General features: G+C 48.8%; 1 protein-coding gene across 1 annotated transcript in view; it reads right to left on the bottom strand.

Moving 5' to 3' along the window:
• LOC116956732 (uncharacterized) overlaps nucleotides 1-18,313 on the bottom strand; it is a 36,581-nt gene extending 18,268 nt beyond the window's left edge. Inside the window, exons 1-3 of the mRNA XM_076063690.1 lie at nucleotides 17,149-18,313; nucleotides 2,466-3,717; nucleotides 395-530 (exon numbers count right to left, since the gene is read on the bottom strand). Coding sequence (XP_075919805.1) covers nucleotides 395-530; nucleotides 2,466-3,610 — 1,281 coding nt within the window. The 5' untranslated portion in view covers nucleotides 3,611-3,717; nucleotides 17,149-18,313. The remainder of the gene's footprint in view (nucleotides 1-394; nucleotides 531-2,465; nucleotides 3,718-17,148) is intronic.
• Nucleotides 18,314-25,057: the final 6,744 nt, after the last annotated feature.

Consider the following 25,057-nt stretch of genomic DNA (forward strand, 5'->3'; position numbering starts at 1 on the left):
GAGTGATTAGCTTGTGACTGGTCACAGAAATGGCTATGTTAAAGTTAAAGCATACACATCCGCAAAGGCACCCCTTGACAAAGGAATTAGCATAGAATTTAGCATTGAAATGGCTGAGCGATTAGCTTGTGGCTGGTCACAGACAGCGCTGTCCTCCAGGCAGTCTCGTCCCTTCACCTGATGAAGGCCGCTTGTGTTGTGGCCGAAACGTCGTGATTTGTTTTGTTATTTTATTTTCACCTACGTGATTCGCTCATCGTTACGTGGAAATTTGGAGCAGCCAAATACCCCGGACAAAAAAATCCATGCAACCACGGGGAGAGAGAGAGACAGACACAAAAACTCCAAATGTACAGCAGGCGAGACAGAAGTGGACCCCCACCCCCCTCCTCACCTCGTCCAGCTGCCTCACCACCACCTCCCTGCGCCGCTCCATCTCCACGGCGACGTCCAGGGCCTGGCGAGTCTCGCGCAGCCTGCTGAGGGCCCAGGCGAGGCGGCGCTGGGCGACGCGGTGACGTTTCCTCTCCCTTGTGGCAGCGGCGGGGAGGTAAAGAGGATGCGATCATCAAGCATCATTGAGGGCGATGACTAACCAGCGATCGCGAATCATTGATTACAGTCAATTCAGTGAGGCACTGGTGGTGCTCATCATCGCCGGTTTACAGCCCTGAGTTGGTGGTGGAAATTTCACGTATCTATGGCGGAGCCTACGTGTAGACTCCCACACACATTGTCGCTCATTTTATCGACCCTGGAGAGAGGGATGATGATGATGATGATGGGCTGAGTGAACCCCCCCAACCAGGATGTGAACTCATGCCCATCCCATTTGTGAGTCGCTCGCACTACCACCGAGTCACACGGCCAACAGCGTAAAAAGACCGCCGGACACGTGAAACGGTACAAACGAGAGAGGCAATATAAGTCAAGGCCGGACAGACGAAATCGGCAGTACAGGCAGGGAAATAAGTCACTCAGTGTCTACCTCAGGGCATAATACAGTTTTTTTGTGTTAGATCGCATCAATAAAAATGTGTCGTTTAACTCGCGACCACCCGACACAGCCAAGATAGTAAGGTTTCTCACGTAAACAGAACGTGCCAGTTAGTTACTAGTACAGCACTAGTGTATAGTGTAGTGTATAGTGTAGTATACTAGTACAGCACTAGTGTATAGTGTAGTGTATAGTGTAGTATACTAGTACAGCACTAGTGTATAGTGTAGTATACTCGTATAGCACTCGTGTATAGTGTAGTGTATAGTGTAGTATACTAGTACAGCACTAGTGTATAGTGTAGTGTATAGTGTAGTATACTAGTACAGCCCTAGTGTATAGCGTGTACTAGTACAGCACTAGTGTATAGTGTAGTATACTGGTACAGCACTAGTATATAGTGCAGTGTATAGTGTAGTATACTGGTACAGCACTAGTGTATAGCGTAGTGTATAGTGTAGTATACTAGTACAGCACTAGTGTATAGTGTAGTGTATAGTGTAGTATACTGGTACAGCACTAGTGCATAGTGTAGTGTATAGTTTAGTATACTGGTACAGCACTAGTGTATAGTGTAGTATACTGGTACAGCACTAGTGTATAGTGTAGTGTCTAGTGTAGTATACTGGTACAGCACTAGTGTATAGTGTAGTATACTGGTACAGCACTAGTGTATAGTGTAGTGTATAGTGTAGTATACTAGTACAGCACTAGTGTATAGTGTAGTATGCTAGTACAGCACTAGTGTATAGTGTAGTGTATAGTGTAGTATACTAGTACAGCACTAGTGTATAGTGTAGTGTATAGTGTAGTATACTAGTACAGCACTAGTGTATAGTGTAGTGTATAGTGTAGTATACTGGTACAGCACTAGTGTATAGTGTAGTGTATAGTGTAGTATACTGGTACAGCACTAGTGTATAGTGATGTATACTGGTACAGCACTAGTGTATAGTGTAGTGTATAGTTTAGTATACTGGTACAGCACTAGTGTATAGTGTAGTGTATAGTGTAGTATACTAGTACAGCACTAGTGTATAGTGTAGTGTATAGTGTAGTATACTAGTACAGCACTAGTGTATAGTGTAGTGTATAGTGTAGTATACTAGTACAGCACTAGTGTATAGTGTAGTGTATAGTTTAGTATACTGGTACAGCACACCGGTGTGTTGGGAGTGTTGGGGAGTAAATCCACAACATTTGTAAACGTTGTGGTTTTACTCTCCAACACACCACAACATTTGTAAACGCTGTGGTTTTACTCTCCAACACACCGGTGTTTGCTGTACTAGTAACGAATTGGTTCACGTTCTGTTTACGTGACAAAACCTTTACCAGTTGGCTGTCGGGTGGTGGCGGCTTTGACGACACATTTATCTTTACGCGATCTGACCCCAAAAAAAGAGATTGTGTTACGGATAATATTGGCCGCGGACGGACGCCTTCTTACGTGTTTAAACCGACTCACCTCAGGGCAGCTGCCCACGGCCCCATCTCCTCCCCGCGCCGCTTCAGGAGGACGAGCAGGAGGTTCACAATCGCCGGCATGCGGTGCAGCCCGCCGCTCAGCATGGCCGCCGCAGAGGCGGGAGGCGGCTGCTGCTGCTGCTGGTGGCGGCGACTCGAGACGCGGGAGACGCGGGGAGACGCGGCGACACGTGGGGGGACCGAGGGAGACGCTGGGACACCGGGGGAGAGACTGCGAGACGCAGCGAGATTAGGGGAGGTTTGCGAGGCCGGAGAGACGCAGCGAGACATAGAGAGGTCGGCGGAAACATGGGAGGTTGGAGAGAGACAGGGAGACAGAGAGTGACCAGAGGAGATACGGGGAGTTAAGGGGATAGCGGGTGAAGAGACAAAAGGGGAGACACCGGGAAGAGGAGACACAAGGAGAGAACAGGGAGACACAGGAAGACCAGGGGAGACACGGGGACCGCAACAGAGACTGGAGACAGAGAGAGATGGAAAGCAGAGGGGAGACGAGGGGGACTCCGGGAGAGCGAAGAGTCTCTGGGGAGAGAGACCCGGGGAGTGGGAGTCCTCTGTGTGCGAGAGAGCGCGCAGACGCTCCGGCGAGGGGTCACTGTCGTGTGCGGGTGAGCGTGGTGCAAGCGAGTGTGCGGGTGAGTGCGTACACGAGTGTTCACTACGTGGTTCAGGTGAACTAGCATGCCAATGTTCGGGTGACCGCTCGTTCAAACCTTCAGCTTCATTGTGAGACGAGTGGGTAAGTGAGCGTTTAGGCAAGTGGGGAGTTGAACAGTCGAGCGAGTGTGTAGGCGAGTATTCAGGCGAGTAGGTGGGTGAGCGTTCATTCAATTGTTCGTGTTCATCGTGAAGTGAGTGGAGAGGTGAACGTGTAGATGAGTGATGATTCAATCCTTCAGCTTCATCGTGAGCTGCACGTGTGGGCGAGTCTCCAGGTGAAAATGTTGGCGAGCGAGTAGGCGAGCATTCAGGCGAGTCCATCGATGCACGTCGATCCAGTCCCATGGCCTCCTCTCCACGTGACTCCATCAGCCGACTCCCAAAATGCACCACCGCTGCCGCTTGCTCCGGGGAATTGTGGGAGCCCAGCGGGGGTGGCTGCCCCCCCACGGAAGACACCGCCATCCGGGCTCGACTGACCAATCAGGAGCCGCCTTGGGAAACCCCGTCAGCCAATGGAAGGACTGGCTTGGGAGAGTGGTTTCCGTGGCGATGGTGGTGGGTAGCTGGGTCTGTGGCGGGAGGGGGATGAGTGGGTGAGCAGCTAGGTGAGTAAATGGGTGGGAGGTGTAGGGGGAGGGTGGGCGAGTGGGTTGGTTGGTGAGTGGGTGAGTGAGCAGTTCAGTGAGTAAATGGGTGGGTAGGTTGGTGAGTGGGTGAGCAGCTCAGTGAGAAAATGGGTGGGTTGATGAGTGGGTGAGTGAGTGGACACGTATGGGTTAGGTTATTGGGCGGGTGAGTGAGTGGTGAGTAATTTGGGTGAAAGAGGGTGGGATAAGCGGGTGGGTGAGTTAGTGGCGGGCTAAGTGATTGTGTGGATGGACCTGAATAAATTGATTTGATTCATCAAATTGATTTATCAATTTATTATTTTATTCTCATTCTACGTGACTTTACCGAAAGAACCAAAGAAGATGCATCATTGCAGTCACGAAAGCTTTAAATCGAAATCTTAAAGTGACTGTGTGTGACTGTGTGCAAAACAGAAAATCCAGGGGGGGGGGGGAGAAAAACCAAAAATCTCAGTGGGATGCAAGTCAAACAACAACAACAACAACCACAAGACAACTTTAGATTAAAGCCGTGAGTTGAACTCCGTGCTACAACAAACACAAACATGGTCAAACCCAAAAAAAAAAGTTTTCGAAATCACCAAAATAAAGCCATGGATGCAATGTAACAGTGATCATAGCATCGGTTAGGATTGCAGAATCGGAATCTTTATTTATACTGCAGGAAGAAGCCCATTAGCTACTAAGGCATTTTTTTTTATCACGTAGAGGGCACGGATCCGAAACGTTACAACAACAAACGCAATAAACAAACGCGATGGGAGTGCAAAGTGTAGGAAGGGTAAATAAATCACTTAAAAATTTAAAAAAACGTTAACTAAACTATAGTTTGTTATTCTTGGTTATTTCGGTAAAGTCACGTAGAAGGGAAACAATAAAATAATAAAAATATAAAACAATAAAATTCTCACGACGTTTCGATTGCAACACAAGCAAATCATCATCAGGTGTGAAAACCACAGCAAGAAACGTCGTGAGAATTGTATTGTTTTATATTTTTATTATTTTATTGTTTCCCTTCTACGTGACTTTACCGAAGAACCATGAATATGAATCCCTGCAGTCACGAAAGCTTTTAATAAAAAAATAAACGATAGTTTGTTATTTTAACAAGCCTACTGGAGGTATTAACCCACCCCCTCTCGTGTGCTAGTGTCGGCCTTCATAGGTGGCGCTGCTACTCACTACCAATAGCACTTGCCCCTACAGTCTGTTAGAGGCTACACGGGGGATCTTTGTCTGTGTCTACCTTCACAGGTGCTGCTGCTACTCGCTACTAACAGCACTTGTCCCTACAGTCTGTTAGAGGCTACACGGGGGACCTTTGTCTGTGTCGGCCTTCATAGGTGGCGCTGCTACTCGCTACTAACAGCACTTGCCCCTGCAGTCTGTTAGAGGCTACACGGGGGATCTTTGTCTGTGTCTACCTTCACAGGTGGCGCTGCTACTCGCTACTAACAGCACTTGCCCCTACGGTCTGTTGTAGGCTATACGGGGGATCTTTGTCTGTGTCTACCTTCACAGGCGCTGCTGCTACTCGCTACTAACAGCACTTGCCCCTACAGTCTGTTAGAGGCTACACGGGGGACCTTTGTCTGTGTCTACCTTCACAGGTGCTGCTGCTACTCGCTACTAACAGCACTTACCCCTACAGTCTGTAGAGGCTACACGGGGGATCTTTGTCTGTCTACCTTCATAGCTGCTGCTGCTACTCGCTACTAACAGCACTTGCCCCTACAGTCTGTTAGAGGCTACACGGGGGCCCTTTGTCTGTGTCGGCCTTCATAGGTGGCGCTGCTACTCGCTACTAACAGCACTTGCCCCTACAATCTGTTAGAGGCTACACGGGGATCTTTGTCTGTGTCTACCTTCACAGGTGCTGCTGCTACTCGCTACTAACAGCACTTGCCCCTACAGCCTGTTAGAGGCTACACGGGGGATCTTTGTCTGTGTCTACCTTCACAGGTGCTGCTGCTACTCGCTAACAGCACTTGCCCCTGCAGTCTGTTAGAGGCTACACGGGGGATCTTTGTCTGTGTCTACCTTCACAGGTGCTGCTGCTATTCGCTACTAACAGCACTTGCCCCTGCAGTCTGTTAGAGGCTACACGGGGGATCTTTGTTTGTGTTGTTGTATACGGCCCTTTTTCCACAATTAATATCCATAAGAATATTTACGGATGCATACACCTAGATTTCTTTTTCCTTTCTTTCGTGACAAACAATATATATATATTTTTTTAATGAATCAAACCAGTAAGCCAGAAACACGAAAAACCAGATGTTGGTCATAAACAGACCATTAAAGAATAAAGAAATAATAAAACTCTCAAGGCGAGGATGTAGCAGCTATCGGCGAAAATCTCCAGATGAACAAGAGTTTGATGGGCCCCTTAGGAAAGGTCCCTCCGAGGTCAGAACACCAAGAGAGCAGACACCAGACGCCAACAGGGTAAATCGTATACATATTCTTTTCCTTATTTTCCAGTAAAACAACAAAAAAATTAAAAGGCAACAACAAGAATAAGATAAAATTAGCGATCCTAACGCTCACTCCAATTAAGAACAGGCCACCAGACACAACAGTGAATTATTATCCAATAATTAATTCGCTATCAAATGATTTTCACCTTTAATACTTTTACTGTTAAAACAAAGCTTGGAGACAAAATACCGAGTCACATCAAAGGTTATCGAGAAGGAATGAGGCGAACGGGCAAACTTACGAAAGAGTTTAAACAATATCCCAAGCAACCCCGACCATCTTTGTCTCTCTCACAGCGCGGAGAAGCAGGAATTACACCTTATCACAAGGGGCCATCTGGAAAAGCCAGCCGTGTTTGATGAGGAGACACACCCCACCCCACACACGGCAACCAGACAAACAAGTTTTAAAGAAATTGCAAAATAACATTAACAATAATGTGTTAACCTTAAACGATATTCCATTATAGAACCTTACAGAACCAAGGGATATGGATTCCAACAATCTGGAAACGGACCTCTTAAACTCAGGATGAAAATTATTTTTCTTTTTAATAATTCCATCATAACATTTCGAACCTCGGTAAACCGAGAGGTGTCGGGAGGACGTAGTTACAAACACGAGTCGTGGCGAACATGGGACCAAATGGTATTTGAGAAATATAAGTCGAAAGTATAAAGAAAGAGGTGCTCCCGGCCACCTTTGTCTTTCCCTGCAGAACGTGATAAAATGCATACGCTCGGAAGAGCATCTTCACTTGGAAATAAATCAAATACTATGAATCACAAGCAGGATCATAACTGTGTATGATAAGATACCAACTGTGATGTGAAATGTTAAACTTAAAAAAAATCTTAACCATTTCTTTGTGCGTCGGAACGCGTACGGAAAAGGGGGGGGGAACCCGCCCCTCTCTCTGGGTGGAGGGATTAGACAACCAGACGCCACCAAGATGAATCGAGGTGTCTGTTGTCTTGATGTTTATGGCTTGAGGAAAGACCCCAACAGAGCCATGTCATAAATGACACACACACAAACATACACACTGACACACGAACCCCCCCCACCACCGACACACGAACCCCCCCCACCGACATACGATCAGATCAAAGATAGCTCCACCTCGTGAGGGGGAGCCGAGAAGGGGAGAGATTTTTGGCATAAAAAGGAGCCGTTTCAGCATTGAAACCAGCTCATCAGCCCTCGGGGCCAACTCATCAGCCCTCGGGGGCAGCTCAACAGAAGAAGACTCATCTCAACTCAGCTCAACAGAAGAAGACTCATCTCAACTCAGCTCAACAGAAGAAGACTCATCTCTACTCATCTCAGCAGAAGACCCGCTCAACTCATCTCAGCAGGAGAGCAGCCATCACCGACGCCGGAAACGTCTCTACAACTCGCCGAATTGGCGAGTGTCGCCAATTGGCGATCCGCTGTCGCTGTTAGCGGCCAGCGCCACCACGAGCGAATCGTGAGCCTGCAATCTACAACCGCCGACGACGGAGCACCAGCGCGCCGCTGCGGGCGTGCTTCTAACGCCGTCTACCAGACGGTCATCTCAGCTACAACAACGCATCTACTCGTTCACCAACGTCCGTCGAGTCCGAACCAACTACTGAAAGAAGAATCAACTGATACGTATGATACACTGCCCCCCACTACACACAAACCAGACGTCTGCTTGACGCAAAGAATCGATTCTGAACATTGGCCTACTCTTACACCACTCACACCATTCAACACACACACACGGGTCATTAACAAAGCCTAAAAAACCTCAAGCCATTGAACCATCCGTGATTGTGGAAACATCGCAACGACCGAGTGAATAATCCATCGTTTTTAAGAGTGTTCATAATTTTTCTCTGTAATATTGTGCTGGGGCTGTACTTCTAACCGCATAAATTACCAACTGACCCATTAACAAGGATTAATTCTTGGCTCCTCACCACGGAGCGCCGCTCGCGGGGATAGAGAGCTTGTTCAACCGGTTCCCTGTCAGGGGTCTGGCCACAATCAATTAAAAGATTGGCCCGAGATAAGGATCTCAAAAGGAAACATCGCCACCCATTGAGTCGCGTTGAGAAGTTGATTAGGAATACTTGAGTCGTTCGTTAATATTTGTCTTTCTGCATAATCTTGCCGGTATCCACGAATGAAATAACGAATTCAAACGCATATTTGTGCCTCCAAGAATAATACCGGTTGGAGTGCCCTGTCAACGAGTAGCGTTGCATAATAATCAGTCATCCTATTGTTAACAACGTGACAATAATTGCATTAAGGGCCGCGCATGATCAGTGACCGAATGCTGTTTTGTGTGACGATTCAAGTAACGAAGCTTTGTGGCCATCGAGTGGTGTTGATAAGGCAATTAGAAGTATTACAGTCGAACGCTTTAAATTCATAATCGTTATGAATCAATGAACGAACATCAACGTGGTACTGTGCTGACGATTTCAAGCATAATAACTTCGCATATCAGAATGTATTAAGGATTGGATACGAATCAAAGACCAAGTGCCGTGTTGTGTAACAATTCAAGCATACGAGTTTGCATATTATAAAGTTAAGGTTTGATAGAATAGTTCGCATGTTTTTAATCTCTCTCTCAACAACCGATCGATTGCGTTACGCGTCGGGAATTAACCACAGGTGCCGCTATCGAGGTGAAACAACGCAATCGTGATGGTATCATGTTAACGCTGTGTTGGAATTCCAAAATCCCGAGATTGAGTTTTCATATTATCCAAAAATTAAAGTTAGCTAGAAATAAAATTGATTAAGGCAGAAGGTTTGCGTGTGATTCTTCCTGAAATTCTGCATAATATTGTTCTGCGTATGAGATCTGAATCTTGGGGACCTATCATAAGCACACTATCACCACACATAATCCATAACACACATAATCCGTAATGTTCAATCGAGAGTAATCGTATCCTTATCGATAATACGGAATTAAAGAGCAGAGTCGAATCGACTCTCTCTCATTCACGCTCACAACGCCTGCGTCACTGCATACGATTAATTGCGTTATTCCAATTCATAACACAATCCTCGTCACCGAGGCTCGACCTGATAATCCATAACGACCTGCATTATCATAACCACGCCCACTCGCATAAATTAATACGATTATCTCTCGAATCAGCATAATTTAGGTGCATAATTACATCAATTAACATAATTTCGGATAAATTATGCAAATCTCAAATTTCATTTAATTTTCATTATTTTCATCAATTTTCATAACACCTATATATACAACATATTGGGCGCGTCGTCCGGGATCTCTCGCAGACAGTTTATGCTTGAATTAAGGAACAAATCACTGTTGTATTAACCAAGGTTTTATGATCTAACGTTGCCCTGTGACTGTAACGGGTGTAAAGCAAACAAAAAACGCACTCTGAAGGGAAATTCCAGAGTAGCAGGGTACAACAAAGACAATTGAAGTAAGATTTTTTTGCTCGAGTCAAACTGACCACATCCTGTGATACAAGTGTTTTTATACGTACTCTGAAGGGAATACCAGAGTCACAGGAGTCGAACTGATGCATTCTGGATACAACTGTTTTGATATGCACTCTGAAGTGAAATTCCAGAGATGCTCGTATTAAGAGTAATTTTTGAGTGGATTGCGGGATATTGGGAACTTGTACCAAAAAGGTCAGGCCGATCTGCTACAGAGCAAACAAATCAGGGAGACACATGGAAGGGGAGCTGTATTGATGACATTGGGACACTGCTTAAGAACTGGATAAAATGGGAGAAAAGCGAACACGATGTAAAAACATCAGGAATAGCTACGCTGAACTCAGACCCTCTCGCACAGACAGACAAACAGAGATTATGGGATGAGGAAAATTTCGGAAAAGAAACAGGTGGGACTGATAACCCCGAAGTCAGAGTGAGACAGAATATCAAAACTAAATCACCAGGAGATTATGTACTAATAACGCGAGAAAGGGCGGAGCCGAAGCTCCGAGGCAACTCTCCAGGAAAACGCACACCACGCACAGACGGCCGACACAAACATCGCGACAGGCACGACGCACCAGACAAATATAAATCAAACACCCCACAAAAACCACCTAAGTATGAGCCATGGGGAAAACAGGAGTCACCGAGCAAAGTTGACCCACGTTACAGGCGCAAAATACACTACAAAAATCATGTTAAGCAACGCCACCGTGATGTTAATGACTCATCCGAATCTGACTCGGATGACGATGATCAACTTTCCGAATACTCGTTCAGTAGTAACACTCTGAACTTGATGGACAAAGCTCTCGTCAGAATTCCCTATTTTGATCCACACAATAAGAACAGGGACATTCACACTCACATCGCAACGGTAGAAGCAGAAGCAATGATCAGGGGTCTGAGGAAAACGGATGAAAAAGCGAGTTTGCTGAAACGCAGCTTGCATGGACAGTCCATATCATGGGTAAAGTCGCTACCATACGAGGTTCGGAACGATTTTAAAAAGCTGAGCCTGGCAGTGATTCGGAAGTTTGGAGAATATTTAACACTGTCTGAGGGATTTAACGCTGCAAAATCTATGACCCAGTGTGCAGACGAGGATCCTCGGGATTACCTCATGCGATTTAAAAGAGCGTACTATGCGGGCGATGTGGATCAGTATCACGAAGGTGACAAAAGGTTCAAAATTATGTTTTTTGGATCTTTGAGTCCAGAGATTACAGAAATTGTGGGAATGGTCTTGAATCCAGAGACAGCCTCCTTAGACCACATAGTGGATCGGGCACACATGGCTTGGCTGTACCGGGCTAAAAACAATGATTTCACAGCACACAGTGAACGGGACAAGGCAACCAGCCTATCAGACGAAAATAAAAAACATGTGAGGCATTTGATGCACGCAGGCCCACAGTGCAGAAAACAAAAAGCACCCACGGATTACCAACATAATTACATACACGGGTGGTCAAATAACAATTACACGAGACAATGGCACGCAGACCAGGAGCGATCGCAGCATGCAGGGACGCGTATTTGCGAGAATCGCAACGTGTGGAGACCACGAGCAAAGTCAGACCAGTGCTCAATTCCACGGCACACAGACCGAGAGCGTTCGCAGCGTGCAGAGACGCGTATTTGCGACAATCGCCACGGGTGGAAGCAAAGAGCAGGACCATATCTTCACCCAATGCAGCGGCACACAGCCGGCCAAAATTACCCACACAGATGGCGAGATAACAATTACGGTCGACAGTGGCACATAGAGAATGGGCGGCCACGACACACAAAGACACATAATCGCGAGAATCACGGCGTGTATAGGCCAAGAGCAGAATCACGCCGATTCCCCATTCCACGATACACAAGGGGCACACATGGCTTGGCTGTAACAAAGAGGGTGACATGGGCACGTGACAAATCGCTCACACTGGTTGAGAGGAAAATGACAGGGAAAGAGGTGTCCGCTGATCTGAAAAAAAAATCACAGCCCTTGGAAAAAATCAAGCAGGCTGGAGGTTACAAACAGAACCAAGAGGGGAACCATGATTGTGGAAAACTAAATGCGCCATGCACACGCTTTGATGTGGTGGGGAACGCGAGAGTCGCTCCCGTGGTGAACACACCTATTGAACAAGGAAAATTAACCATGAAGCGTGATCTAACAGGAAATGATAACCAACAGGATCGGGAGGAGAAACATGCTTGTTTGGTAAATGGAAACGCGATCAATTGTGTCGCAAAATTGCGTGAGAGTACAGTAAAAGTGCCAGGGAAACGCGTTACGGAGACAAAAATCCATGATGGATTGGGGAATGTGTGGAAATCCAGCACACGCAAAAACATGGAATCGAATCGAGGCACGGAATCAGATCGTGGTACGGAGTCAGCAAATCTGCACATGGCTGCGGAGAAGGCAAATGACCCCAACAGTCGAGCACGGAAACTCGTGTTGTGTACTAATCCTGGTGGCGCTCGACATGGCTTCACGCCACATAAACCCACAGGGAAGGCGAGGGATAAAAAAAATTACCGATACGAACCAAGGAACCGTGCTCATTTGGCTAAAGCCATACCGACGATGAACCAAAACGACGATGTGATGATGTTGCATGGAAAGGTCACAGGTTACTCGAAAATACCTGGTCATGAGAAAAATTATTCTGTACTTTTGACCAAACGTGGCCGTAAGGTTGCCAATAACTTGGTAAACATTAAACAAAGAGATGCCAGGAGGGAAACAGTGTACCACCGGGCTCGAAACCGCTATCCAGTGTTTCCCAGGAACTGAAACAAAAATCAAAGCAATAATTGATAAGACCCGATGTAACATGTTGCCTTAATTTTTCTCTTTTTCCTGTTCTTTTATTTTCTTATTTCAAATGTAATCATGCTAAGTTGTGACACGTACGCGCGCGTTGTAAGGAAAAATCACAAACTTGAAGACAATCGATAGTTCATGGTGGAAAAAGGCATTTTTCTTTAATATTAAAAATAACCGGTGGCAGACCACCGATCATTTTTAAAAGGGCGGAATGTTGTATACGGCCCTTTTTCCACAATTAATATCCATAAGAATATTTACGGATGCATACACCTAGATTTCTTTTTCCTTTCTTTCGTGACAAACAATATATATATATTTTTTTAATGAATCAAACCAGTAAGCCAGAAACACGAAAAACCAGATGTTGGTCATAAACAGACCATTAAAGAATAAAGAAATAATAAAACTCTCAAGGCGAGGATGTAGCAGCTATCGGCGAAAATCTCCAGATGAACAAGAGTTTGATGGGCCCCTTAGGAAAGGTCCCTCCGAGGTCAGAACACCAAGAGAGCAGACACCAGACGCCAACAGGGTAAATCGTATACATATTCTTTTCCTTATTTTCCAGTAAAACAACAAAAAAATTAAAAGGCAACAACAAGAATAAGATAAAATTAGCGATCCTAACGCTCACTCCAATTAAGAACAGGCCACCAGACACAACAGTGAATTATTATCCAATAATTAATTCGCTATCAAATGATTTTCACCTTTAATACTTTTACTGTTAAAACAAAGCTTGGAGACAAAATACCGAGTCACATCAAAGGTTATCGAGAAGGAATGAGGCGAACGGGCAAACTTACGAAAGAGTTTAAACAATATCCCAAGCAACCCCGACCATCTTTGTCTCTCTCACAGCGCGGAGAAGCAGGAATTACACCTTATCACAAGGGGCCATCTGGAAAAGCCAGCCGTGTTTGATGAGGAGACACACCCCACCCCACACACGGCAACCAGACAAACAAGTTTTAAAGAAATTGCAAAATAACATTAACAATAATGTGTTAACCTTAAACGATATTCCATTATAGAACCTTACAGAACCAAGGGATATGGATTCCAACAATCTGGAAACGGACCTCTTAAACTCAGGATGAAAATTATTTTTCTTTTTAATAATTCCATCATAACATTTCGAACCTCGGTAAACCGAGAGGTGTCGGGAGGACGTAGTTACAAACACGAGTCGTGGCGAACATGGGACCAAATGGTATTTGAGAAATATAAGTCGAAAGTATAAAGAAAGAGGTGCTCCCGGCCACCTTTGTCTTTCCCTGCAGAACGTGATAAAATGCATACGCTCGGAAGAGCATCTTCACTTGGAAATAAATCAAATACTATGAATCACAAGCAGGATCATAACTGTGTATGATAAGATACCAACTGTGATGTGAAATGTTAAACTTAAAAAAAATCTTAACCATTTCTTTGTGCGTCGGAACGCGTACGGAAAAGGGGGGGGGAACCCGCCCCTCTCTCTGGGTGGAGGGATTAGACAACCAGACGCCACCAAGATGAATCGAGGTGTCTGTTGTCTTGATGTTTATGGCTTGAGGAAAGACCCCAACAGAGCCATGTCATAAATGACACACACACAAACATACACACTGACACACGAACCCCCCCCACCACCGACACACGAACCCCCCCCACCGACATACGATCAGATCAAAGATAGCTCCACCTCGTGAGGGGGAGCCGAGAAGGGGAGAGATTTTTGGCATAAAAAGGAGCCGTTTCAGCATTGAAACCAGCTCATCAGCCCTCGGGGCCAACTCATCAGCCCTCGGGGGCAGCTCAACAGAAGAAGACTCATCTCAACTCAGCTCAACAGAAGAAGACTCATCTCAACTCAGCTCAACAGAAGAAGACTCATCTCTACTCATCTCAGCAGAAGACCCGCTCAACTCATCTCAGCAGGAGAGCAGCCATCACCGACGCCGGAAACGTCTCTACAACTCGCCGAATTGGCGAGTGTCGCCAATTGGCGATCCGCTGTCGCTGTTAGCGGCCAGCGCCACCACGAGCGAATCGTGAGCCTGCAATCTACAACCGCCGACGACGGAGCACCAGCGCGCCGCTGCGGGCGTGCTTCTAACGCCGTCTACCAGACGGTCATCTCAGCTACAACAACGCATCTACTCGTTCACCAACGTCCGTCGAGTCCGAACCAACTACTGAAAGAAGAATCAACTGATACGTATGATACACTGCCCCCCACTACACACAAACCAGACGTCTGCTTGACGCAAAGAATCGATTCTGAACATTGGCCTACTCTTACACCACTCACACCATTCAACACACACACACGGGTCATTAACAAAGCCTAAAAAACCTCAAGCCATTGAACCATCCGTGATTGTGGAAACATCGCAACGACCGAGTGAATAATCCATCGTTTTTAAGAGTGTTCATAATTTTTCTCTGTAATATTGTGCTGGGGCTGTACTTCTAACCGCATAAATTACCAACTGACCCATTAACAAGGATTAATTCTTGGCTCCTCACCACGGAGCGCCGCTCGCGGGGATAGAGAGCTTGTTCAACCGGTTCCCTGTCAGGGGTCTGGCCACAATCAATTAAAAGATTGGCCCGAGATAAGGATCTCAAAAGGAAACATCGCCACCCATTGAGTCGCGTTGAGAAGTTGATTAGGAATACTTGAGTCGTTCGTTAATATTTGTCTTTCTGCATAATCTTGCCGGTATCCACGAATGAAATAACGAATTCAAACGCATATTTGTGCCTCCAAGAATAATACCGGTTGGAGTGCCCTGTCAACGAGTAGCGTTGCATAATAATCAGTCATCCTATTGTTAACAACGTGACAATAATTGCATTAAGGGCCGCGCATGATCAGTGACCGAATGCTGTTTTGTGTGACGATTCAAGTAACGAAGCTTTGTGGCCATCGAGTGGTGTTGATAAGGCAATTAGAAGTATTACAGTCGAACGCTTTAAATTCATAATCGTTATGAATCAATGAACGAACATCAACGTGGTACTGTGCTGACGATTTCAAGCATAATAACTTCGCATATCAGAATGTATTAAGGATTGGATACGAATCAAAGACCAAGTGCCGTGTTGTGTAACAATTCAAGCATACGAGTTTGCATATTATAAAGTTAAGGTTTGATAGAATAGTTCGCATGTTTTTAATCTCTCTCTCAACAACCGATCGATTGCGTTACGCGTCGGGAATTAACCACAGGTGCCGCTATCGAGGTGAAACAACGCAATCGTGATGGTATCATGTTAACGCTGTGTTGGAATTCCAAAATCCCGAGATTGAGTTTTCATATTATCCAAAAATTAAAGTTAGCTAGAAATAAAATTGATTAAGGCAGAAGGTTTGCGTGTGATTCTTCCTGAAATTCTGCATAATATTGTTCTGCGTATGAGATCTGAATCTTGGGGACCTATCATAAGCACACTATCACCACACATAATCCATAACACACATAATCCGTAATGTTCAATCGAGAGTAATCGTATCCTTATCGATAATACGGAATTAAAGAGCAGAGTCGAATCGACTCTCTCTCATTCACGCTCACAACGCCTGCGTCACTGCATACGATTAATTGCGTTATTCCAATTCATAACACAATCCTCGTCACCGAGGCTCGACCTGATAATCCATAACGACCTGCATTATCATAACCACGCCCACTCGCATAAATTAATACGATTATCTCTCGAATCAGCATAATTTAGGTGCATAATTACATCAATTAACATAATTTCGGATAAATTATGCAAATCTCAAATTTCATTTAATTTTCATTATTTTCATCAATTTTCATAACACCTATATATACAACAGTGTCTACCTTCATAGGTGGTGCTGCTACTCGCTACTAACAGCACTTGCCCCAGCAGTCTGTAGAGGCTACACGGAGGATCTTTGTCTGTGTCTACCTTCATAGGCGGTGCTGCTACTCGCTACTAACAGCACTTGCCCCTACAGTCTGTAGAGGCTACACGGGGGATCTTTGTCTGTGTCTACCTTCACAGGTGCTGCTGCTACTCGCTACTAACAGCACTTGCCCCTACAGTCTGTAGAGGCTACACGGGGGACCTTTGTCTGTGTCTACCTTCACAGGTGCTGCTGCTACTCGCTACTAACAGCACTTGCCCCTGAAGTCTGTTGAGGCTACACGGGGGATCTTTGTCTGTGTCTACCTTCATAGCTGCTGCTGCTACTCGCTACTAACAGCACTTGCCCCTACAGCCTGTTAGAGGCTACACGGGGGACCTTTGTCTTGTTGTATCTGTGTGGGTGGGTGGCCAGCACCACGCACGGCCGCCTTTGTCTCTCCCCACGATGTTTAACTACGCACCAGGTACTCATTTGAGGCTGAGTCGACCTAAGGGGAGGCCCAAGGACCGGTTCTGATTGCCGTGAGCGGGAATCGAACCCGGTGGGCCGGGTTCGTAGCGCTAACCGTTACACTACCGCTCCCCTCACACAGACGTACACACATTAATACGTATACACAGATGTGTTATTCATATACACAGATGTGTTATTCATATACACAGATGTACACACTGACTCGCCTCACCTCACTCGGGTTTTTTCCTCTTCTTCTTCTTGGCGTTGGAAAAAAAATACGGCGCATTCGGTTGGTCTCGAGTGCCGCCTTGACGCTTTGAGGTAAAGTTTTTTGTTTAAATATAAAAAAATATATATTTTAAACGATTTCAGTTTATCATTTACCTCAAACTCTTCGCGGCTTTCAATCACCGCCAGCCGCTTGCGAGGGAGTGGGGGGGGAGGAGCCGGCTGTTGGTACCGGTCACGTGACGCCAACGCTGCGTCGCGATTGGCCCGATTTGGATTTCCCGCCCAAACGACCGAGCCAACCAGAACTCGCGCGGGGAGTCCGGCGGGAAGCGATCCGGATGCTCATCTGCATTGGGAAATTTGGGGGGCTGCTTATGTGAACTGGGAAATAAAACATCTATATTATTGATTGATTATAATCATATTCTTGGTTCATATTCTTGGTTCTTTCGGAAAAGTCACGTAGAAGGGAAACAATAAAATAATAAAAATATAAAACAATAAAATTCTAACGACGTTTCGACTGCAACACAAGCAATCATCATCAGGTGTGAAAACTATACACTACACTATAATCAATTATCAGGCGCGAATATCAGACCTGTGAATCCCTTATCAGTGCCTTACCTTATTACAGACCAACTCGGACCTTATCGATCACCCCCGTGCCCTTATACATTTTAACGTTTATCCTACAAAGTCTCGATAAACTACACTATACACTGCACTACTATACACTACACAACTATAAACTACACTATACTACTGTACATTACACTACTATACACTACACTACTATACACTACACTACTATACACTTCACTATACACTACACTGCTATACACTACTATACACTACACTATTATACACTACACTATACACTACACTATACACTACACTATACACTACACCACTATACACTACACTACTATACACTACACTATACACTACACTACTATACACTACACTAATATACATTACACTATACACTACACTACTATACACTACACTACTATACACTACACTAATATACACTACACTATACACTACACTACACTATACACTACACTACTATACACTACACTAATATACACTACACTATACACTACTATACACTACACTAATATACACTATACACTACACTATACACTACTACACACTACACTACTATACACTACACTATACACTACACTAATATACACAATAAAATACATCACGTGACTTTACAGAAAGAACCATGAAAAACTCTTATTTTTATTATTTACACGCTTTCTATAAACTCACTGTCTGTTGTTGTTTTTGTTTTTACACTCTTTCTATAAGCTCACTGTCTGTGTGTTGTTGTTGTTTTTACACTCACTGTCTGTCTGTTGTTGTTGTTTTTACACTCACTGTCTGTCTGTTGTTGTTGTTGTTTTTGTAGTGACATAAAGACGTCACTACTATATAGGCCCGTACGAGGACTGGGGACCCCAAGGGAGGCGTGGCCTGGGCGGAGCCTTCCCAGAGGTAGGGGGGAAGGGAGGCGTGGCCTGGGCGGAGCCTTCCCAGAGGTGGGGGGAAGGGAGGCGTGGCCTGGGCGTAGCCTTCCCAGAGGTGGGGGGGGGAAGGGAGGGGTGGCCTGGGCGGAGCCTTCCCAGAGGTGGGGGGAAGGGAGGCGTGGCCTGGCCGGAGCCTTTCCAGTTGGGGGGGAAGGGAGGCGTGGCCTGGGCGGAGCCTTCCCAGAGGTGGGGGGGGGGAAGGGAGGCGTGGCCTGGGCGGAGCCTTCCCAGAGGTGGGGGGGAAGGGAGGCGTGGCCTAGGCGGAGCCTTCCGAGGGGTGGGGGGAAGGGAGGCGTGGCCTGGGCGGAGCCTTCCCAGAGGTGGGGGGAAGGGAGGCGTGGCCTGGGCGGAGCCTTTCCAGTTGGGGGGAAGGGAGGCGTGGCCTGGGCGGAGCCTTCCCAGAGGTGGGGGGGGGGGAGGGGGGCGTGGCCTGGGCGGAGCCTTCCCAGAGGTGAGGGAAGGGAGGCGTGGCCTGAGCGGAGCCTTCCCAGAGGTGGGGGGGAAGGGAGGCGTGGCCTGGGCGGGACCTTCCCAGAGGTGGGGGGGGGGAAGGGAGGCGTGGCCTGGGCGGAGCCTTCCCAGAGATGGGGGGGAAGGGAGGCGTGGCCTGGGTGGAGCCTTCCCAGAGGTAGGGGGGAAGGGAGGCGTGGCCTAGGCGGAGCCTTCCCAGAGGTGGGGGAAGGGAGGCGTGGCCTGGGCGGAGCCTTCCCAGAGGTGGGGGAAAAGGAGGCGTGGCCTGGGCGGAGCCTTCCCAGAGGTGGGGGGAAGGGGGGTGTGGTCTGGGCGGGGCCTTCTCAGAGGTGGGGGAGGGAGGCGTGGCCTGGGCGGAGCCTTCCCAGAGGTGGTGGGAAGGGAGGCGTGGCCTGGGCGGAGCCTTCCCAGAGGTGGGGGGGAAGGGAGGCGTGGCCTGGGCGGGACCTTCCCAGAGGTGGGGGGAAGGGAGGCGTGGCCTGGGCGGGACCTTCCCAGAGGTGGGGGGAAGGGAGGCGTGGCCTGGGCGGAGCCTTCCCAGAGGTGGGGGAAAGGGAGGCGTGGCCTGGGCGGAGCCTTCCCAGAGGTGGGGGGAAGGGGGCGTGGTCTGGGCGGGGCCTTCTCAGAGGTGGGGGGGGAGGGAGGCGTGGCCTGGGCGGAGCCTTCCCAGAGGTGGTGGGAAGGGAGGCGTGGCCTGGGCGGAGCCTTCCCAGAGGTGGTGGGAAGGGAGGCGTGGCCTGGGCGGGGCCTTCCCAGAGGTGGGGGGAAGGGAGGCGTGGCCTGGGCGGGACCTTCCCAGAGGTGGGGGGAAGGGAGGCGTGGCCTGGGCTGGGCCTTCCCAGAGGTGGGGGGAAGGGAGGCGTGGCCTGGGCGGGGCCTTCCCAGAGGTGGGGGGAAGGGAGGCGTGGCCTGGGCGGGACCTTGCCAGGTGGGGGAAGGGAGGCGTGGCCTGGGCGGGGCCTTCCCAGAGGTGGGGGGAAGGGAGGCGTGGCCTGGGTGGAGCCTTCCCAGGTGGGGGAAAGGGAGGCGTGGTCTGGGCGGGGCCTTCTCAGAGGTGGGGGGGAGGGAGGCGTGGCCTGGGCGGAGCCTTCCCAGAGGTGGGGGGAAGGGGGCGTGGTCTGGGCGGGGCCTTCTCAGAGGTGGGGGGGAGGGAGGCGTGGCCTGGGCGGAGCCTTCCCAGAGGTGGGGGGAAGGGAGGCGTGGCCTGGGCGGAGCCTTCCCAGAGGTGGTGGGAAGGGAGGCGTGGCCTGGGCGGAGCCTTCCCAGAGGTGGGGGGGAAGGGAGGTGTGGCCTGGGCGGGACCTTCCCAGGTGGGGGGAAGGGAGGCGTGGCCTGGGCGGAGCCTTCCCAGAGGTGGGGGGGGAAGGGAGGCGTGGCCTGGGCGGAGCCTTCTCAGAGGTGGAGGGAAGGGAGGCGTGGCCTGGGTGGGACCTTCCCAGGTGGGGGGAAGGGAGGCGTGGCCTGGGCGGAGCCTTCCCAGAGGTGGGGGGAAGGGAGGCGTGGCCTGGGCGGGGCCTTCCCAGAGGTGGGGGGAAGGGAGGCGTGGCCTGGGCGGAGCCTTCCCAGAGGTGGGGGAAAGGGAGGCGTGGCCTGGGCGGAGCCTTCCCAGAGGTGGGGGGAAGGGAGGCGTGGCCTGGGCGGAGCCTTCCCAGAGGTGGGGGGGGGAAGGGAGGCGTGGCCTGGACGGAGCCTTCCCAGAGGTGGAGGGGGAAGGGAGGCGTGGCCTGGGCGGAGCCGACCACGCCAGAGCAGTGATAAGCGGGGTGTGAATGCAGAGCGGGGCTGTTCATTGATCCAAAGACGACATCATCGATCCTCAAGTTCCGGGTCGTCGTCTGGGACCAGGCAGCCCGTTGCCTGCCTGGGTCACGCTGTGTAGTGTCCCAGAGTGTTAGTGAGGTGAGGAAGGTGGTCACCACCTTACGTACAGCGTTTTATTACTTACCGTTCTAATAAATGGTGTTGCCTCCAAGCTGTGCGTGTGTGTGTGCACCTAATTGGAACCCACTACATTTTTACACGCTTTCTATAAACTCGCTCAGTCTTTCGGTCTGTTGTTGTTGTATCCTCAAATCTTGTGACTCAATTATAACCCGCTTCCCAATGCGGTATCGACTGAAAAACTTGCTATACTTATGTTATACTGATGGCAATAATATATTATATGATTAAAATTATTTTTTTTGCTTTTACATGTTATGTTTCGGCTGTGGTCTAATTGTCCACGGTCAACTGACGTTGGCTGTCATTGGCCAAGGTCTCTCACCTTCTTTGGTTCTTTCGGTAAAGTCACCACCACGTGGAATGAGAATAAAATAATTATTTAATAAAAATAAAATAACACAATAAAAATTCTCACGACGTTTCGGCCACAACACAAGAAGGCCACCTTGTGTTGTGGCCGAAACGTCGTGAGAATTTTTATTGTGTTATTTTTATTTTATAAATGTATTATTTTATTCTCATTCCACGTGGTGGTGACTTTACCGAAAGAACCAAAGAAGATGAATCCTTGCAGTCACGAAAGCTTTAAATCGAAAGCTCTCTCACGTTCATAATAAAGGTGTTTTTGGGTGAGATCGCGTTATTTATAAATGTGTCGTAACCCTCCACCACCCGACACGGCCAATCAGCAAAAAATAAAGTGTCGCGTTGACGAAAGACAAAATTAGTTGACCGCTTTAGCCCCATACCGGTGCGTTGAAGAGTGAATCCACAACATTTACAGCTTGAGTGCTCCGGTGACGTTTCGCTGGTAATTACATCCAGCATCATGGGGCAATTCGCCAGAATGGTATAAGCCCTCTCCACTTGCTCTCGGTCTTAAATAGAGCAGCAGCAGCAGTAGGGTGACACTTTATTTTGCTGATTGGGCCGTGTCGGGTGGTGGAGAGTTTCGACACATTTATAAATAACGCGATCTCACCTTAAAAAAAAAGAAACCACCTTCATTACGAATAATATTGGTCGCGAAAGCCTGCCAAAGTGTTAAACTGTCTCTCACGTTGTGGCAAGCTTCGGGCCCACTTCCTGGAGTCGTGCAGCTTTTTCCATTTACTGGCACGGTACACTTGAACCGCGAACGATGGCGGCTCAAGGGTGGAAGAGGCTCGTCACGGTCGTCGTGTGTGGAGCTTTACAGCGGGTAGCCGAACAGGTCGAGAAAAATTAACCCGCACGTTTCCGATTGTGAAGCGGCGGGGGAAAAAAATAAAAAACCACGGATGACCCGGAGACAAATCCACGCGACCACGGGGATGGAGAGACACGCAGACTTCAATTATACAGCAGGACCCACGACCTCCTGTATGCCAGGCGAGGTAGTCAACATCTCATAGCCACCCTGATGATGATGATGAGAGAGAGACGCAGACTTCAATTATACAGCAGGACCCACGACCTCCTGTAGGCCAGGCGAGGTAGTCAACATCTCATAACCACCCTGATGATGATGATGATAGAGAGAGACGCAGACTCCAAATATACAGCAGGACCCACGACCTCCTGCATACCAGGCAATGTAGTCAACATCTCCTAGCCACCCTGATGATGATGAGAAAGAGAGACGCAGACTCCAATGATACAGCAGGACCCACGACCTACTGCACACCCGGCGAGGTAGTCAACATCTCCTAGCCACCCTGATGATGATGATGAGAGAGAGACGCAGACTCCAAATCTACAGCAGCAGGCGTCAGGGTCGGGATCGAACCCACGACCTCCTGTATACCAGGCGAGGTAGTCAATATCTCCTAGCAACCGTGATGATGATGATGATGAGAGAGACGCAGACTCCAAATTGACAGCAGGCGTCAGGGTCGGGATCGAACCCACGACCTGCTGTATACCAGGCGAGGTAGTCAACATCTCATAGCCACCGTGATGATGATGATGAGAGAGAGACGCATAGACTCCAAATCGACAGCAGCAGGCATCGTCAGGGTCTCTCCGGGTTTTCCTTCCACATGTAGAAGTTTGCGTTTAGACTTTAAGAGTATTTGGCTCCTGCTACGCATGTCCACGTACAAGCACACAGTGTACCTGTGCTGGTCCGCTCTACTTGAATGTCCATGTGTGTGCGTGCCGTCCGTATCTTTGAAATAACGTAATCAACCAGGCTATGCGTTAATTGTGTTTTGACCGACCGTCTGTGTTGCTTTATATGGTTTCCAAATTCTGCTAAACTCTGATTGGTTGGTATGCTTCTCTCTCTCTGTCCCCTATTGTGTCTGTGTTAGTTCCCCCTACTTGGGTGTCTGGGGTTATGTGTTTCCCCTCTCTCTCTCTTAAATTTAGCTCTTCTGTACCTGATGATGGCTGCTTGTGTTGCAACCGAAACGTCGTACGCTATTATGTTCTTTTATTATTTCTTATTTATACGAGACTTTACCGAAAAAAAACAAAGATTAACTCCAGCAGTCACGAAAGCTTCGAAACCAAGTTTAAACCACAGAGTAGTTTGAGTTACTTAGTAATTGGTGAAGACTCACTCACAAACCAGCTAAAACACTCACCAACCCGCTCATCCACCCACTCACCAACCAGCTCATCCACTCATCACCCGCTCAACCACTCATCACCCGCTCAACCACTGACCACCCGCTCATCCACCCACTCACCACCCGCTCATCCACTCACCAACCCGCTCATCCACCCACTCACCAACCCGCTCATCCACCCACTCACCACCCGCTCATCCACCCACTCACCACCCGCTCATCCACCCACTTACCACCCGCTCATCCACCCACTCACCACCCGCTCATCCACCCACTTACCACCCGCTCATCCACCCACTCACCACCCGCTCATCCACCCACTCACCAACCCGCTCATCCACCCACTCACCAACCCGCTCAACCACTCACCAACCCGCTCATCCACCCACTCACCAACCCGCTCAACCACTCACCACCCGCTCATCCACCCACTCACCACTCACTCAACCACTCACCAACCCACTCCCTCACCACCCGCTCAACCACTCACCACCCGCTCATCCACTCACCAACCCGCTCAACCACTCACTCACCACCCGCTCATCCACCCACTCACCACCCACTCACCACCCACTCAACCACTCACCAACCCACTCCCTCACCAACCAGCTCAACCACTCACCACCCGTTCATCCACCCACTCACCACCCGCTCATCCACCCACTCACCACCCGCTCATCCACCCACTCACCACCCACTCATCCACCCACTCACCACCCACTCACCACCCACTCAACCACTCACCAACCCACTCCCTCACCAACCAGCTCAACCACTCACCACCCGTTCATCCACCCACTCACCACCTGCTCATCCACCCACTCACCACCCGCTCATCCACCCACTCACCACCCGCTCATCCACCCACTCACCACCCACTCACCACCCACTCAACCACTCACCAACCCACTCCCTCACCAACCAGCTCAACCACTCACCACCCGCTCATCCACCCACTCACCACCTGCTCATCCACCCACTCACCACCCGCTCATCCACCCACTCACCACCTGCTCATCCACCCACTCACCACCCGCTCATCCACCCACTCACCACCCGCTCATCCACCCACTCACCACCCGCTCAACCACTCACTCACCACCCGCTCATCCACCCACTCACCAACCCGCTCATCCACCCACTCACCAACCCGCTCATCCACCCACTCACCACCCGCTCAACCACTCACCACCCGCTCAACCACCCACTCACCACCCGCTCATCCACCCACTCACCACCCGCTCATCCACTCACCAACCCGCTCATCCACCCACTCACAACCCGCTCAACCACTCACCAACCCACTCACCACCCTCTCAACCACTTACCAACCGACTCCACCAACCAGCCCAACCACTTACCAACCCGCTTAACCACCCACTCACCACCCACTCAA

This window comes from Petromyzon marinus, unplaced genomic scaffold (genome assembly GCF_048934315.1).
Source record: "Petromyzon marinus isolate PM22_M1 ecotype Great Lakes invasive population unplaced genomic scaffold, UKy_Petmar_22M1.pri1.0 PM_Scaffold_17, whole genome shotgun sequence".
Classification (NCBI taxonomy): Eukaryota; Metazoa; Chordata; class Hyperoartia; order Petromyzontiformes; family Petromyzontidae; genus Petromyzon; species Petromyzon marinus.